The 2,179-nt window shown below is 45.8% G+C and overlaps 1 protein-coding gene across 1 annotated transcript; it reads left to right on the top strand.

Moving 5' to 3' along the window:
* The first annotated feature begins 513 nt into the window (after positions 1-513).
* Positions 514-1,663, top strand: LOC129638809 (spermatid nuclear transition protein 3-like). Its single transcript, XM_055563509.1, has 2 exons — positions 514-1,105; positions 1,284-1,663. The coding sequence occupies exons 1-2, from the start codon at positions 989-991 to the stop codon at positions 1,497-1,499; spliced, it is 333 nt and encodes a 110-aa protein (XP_055419484.1). The 5' UTR covers positions 514-988; the 3' UTR covers positions 1,500-1,663.
* The last annotated feature ends 516 nt before the right edge of the window (positions 1,664-2,179 follow it).

Raw genomic sequence — 2,179 nt, 5'->3', positions numbered from 1 at the left:
TCCTGTTACTAGGCAACAGGATTTGCTCAGCCATTGGTCAGTGCCTCACTGGCCCCACCCACAAGCAACCAACTATCCCTGAGCTACCTACAGGTACTTGTCCTGCTCAGCTATTGGTCAGCACTGCAATGGGCCCTACCTACTGATAACTGTCAAGGAGGGATGACTGGGGAAATGATTAAGTCAAGACTCAGTGGTAGAGTGGTGAACTGACTTTTGACTTTGAGCACCTTCCTTTAAAAAAAAAAATAATAATCAGGAATGTATGTCCTGTAGATTGGGCAAGGTGAGTTTCCTGGCTCAATATGAGAGTTGAAGTGTCCCCAAAAAATTTAATGGGGGAGACATTTAAAACTGTCTTTGTTCTGATGTGTAATTTTATGGAGACTGTGTATTAAACTTTGGGCAACAGACTGAGCATTCACCAAGTCTAGGGGTTGTTAAAGCTCATCACAGGAGATCAAACACCCAACCTGTTCTTAATTACCTTTTTCCACCTTAAGTGCTTGCTCTTAAGTTCCTTAAGCCCCTCAGGAACCCCCAACAGGCAGAAGGTGGGCTAGAGATGAAGTGATTACTCTGAAAGGCTGAAGTGGGACAGAAAGGGTTTGGCAGATGTTTACAGAGGGATGAAGGAGGCAGGAGTGTTGAAGTGGCACATATAAGTCAAAGGATAAAGGGAACTGAAAGGAAGTTTGAAGGTCATGAGGAGAAACACCATGGCCCTGAATCACCACTCCCCAGAATCAGACACACAGAGGTGTCATCAGTGGAGAAGTTATAAAATGGCCTCCCTCAGCATCCACTAGCCCATGTTGATGGGCACAGGGGTACATTGTGATGTCTAAGCCCCCCAAGATGCTATTGGTTGGGGTGGTGCCTAACTGACCAATCAGATTGAAGGGTGTGGCTCCTCATTGTCCTGAAAGGGTATAAATAGGGAGACCAGAGGCAGAGATTCTAGGTTAGGCCACTTCTTGGCATCATCATGACTAAGGTAACCAGGAAGCCACGGCAGTCAAGAAGAGTTACAATGTGGTTTGCCTCAAGGATGAATGGACAAAAGAAGACCCTTTGTCAACGGAGGTACCGAGGCAGTGTGAAAGTAAGATGATTCCAACTAAGCTCCCCATGTTCTCCATTGACTTTGCTGCCCCAAACCTCTACCCACCCTTGCCTGGCACAAAAGCCCTCATTAGCCCACATCCCTTTTTCATGAAATCTCCCTTCCAACTCAGCTTTTTTCTTTCCTAAAAACTAATACGTTTGTCTTGTCTTTCCAGGCACGAAATATGACCATGAGGGTCAGAAGACCTCTTCAAGGAACCCTGAGAAAGAAAATCCGATCATATGCCACTCAATCGAAGAAGGTGAAGAAACCAAGAAAACCCAATTGTTTTTTCCGTTCCTGTGCACATAAGAAACTGAACCAAAGCCATAAAAGGTACCAAAATATGAGGCGGGATCAAAGAAGGAGGCAGGATCCAAAGAGAAGATAAGCTCAGCCGCCCCAGAATAAGAGACCCTGGAGAAGTACAAGCTGGGCAGCCAGTAACTGACTCGAAAAGGTCAGACAGTGTAGAACTGTGTCTCCAGAGGTCTGCTTTCTTCGAAATGGCCAACCAAGAAAAGAATCTCACACTAACATAATAAACTGATGGCTGCAATTAAAATAAACATCAAATGGTGAATAGATGATATTTGTGTGTGTGTGAATTTTCTGATGGAAGGGAGGGAAAGAAGAGAAGAGGTGGGCCCTGGAGATGGGAGGGATAAAGGTTCCTGAGAGGTTGGGGAACAGACCCTCGGGTCCCCAGTTAGCCAGAGAGTAGAGGTCTGGATTGGGTCAGGAGTCTGCACTGAAGATGGATAACCCTGCTTAACACTTGATTTCAAGGGCAAGGAGTAGTGGTATGGTGTTACAGCCTTTGTTTGGGGTGTGGAATGACATTAGGGTCTAGATTGCCAGACCCAGATAGGAAGAGGTTGTCACATGGGGGTGGTGAATGTGAAACTCCCTCTGAGAAAGGTAGGCAGAAATCACCTCCTGGCCACCTACCTCATAAAAGGGATTGTTACATCACTCGCCTATGCTGTCAGTCAGCTAAGGGTGCTCAGAAGACACAAAGTGCTGATACATCTAAAACCCACAAATAGCACTCCCAGGGAGTAAAATAAT

The sequence above is a fragment of the Bubalus kerabau genome, chromosome X (assembly GCF_029407905.1).
Source record: "Bubalus kerabau isolate K-KA32 ecotype Philippines breed swamp buffalo chromosome X, PCC_UOA_SB_1v2, whole genome shotgun sequence".
In the NCBI taxonomy this organism is placed as follows: domain Eukaryota; kingdom Metazoa; phylum Chordata; class Mammalia; order Artiodactyla; family Bovidae; genus Bubalus; species Bubalus kerabau.
The sequence above is the reverse complement of the archived record's forward strand: the minus strand, read 5'-3'. Positions and strand labels throughout refer to the sequence as shown.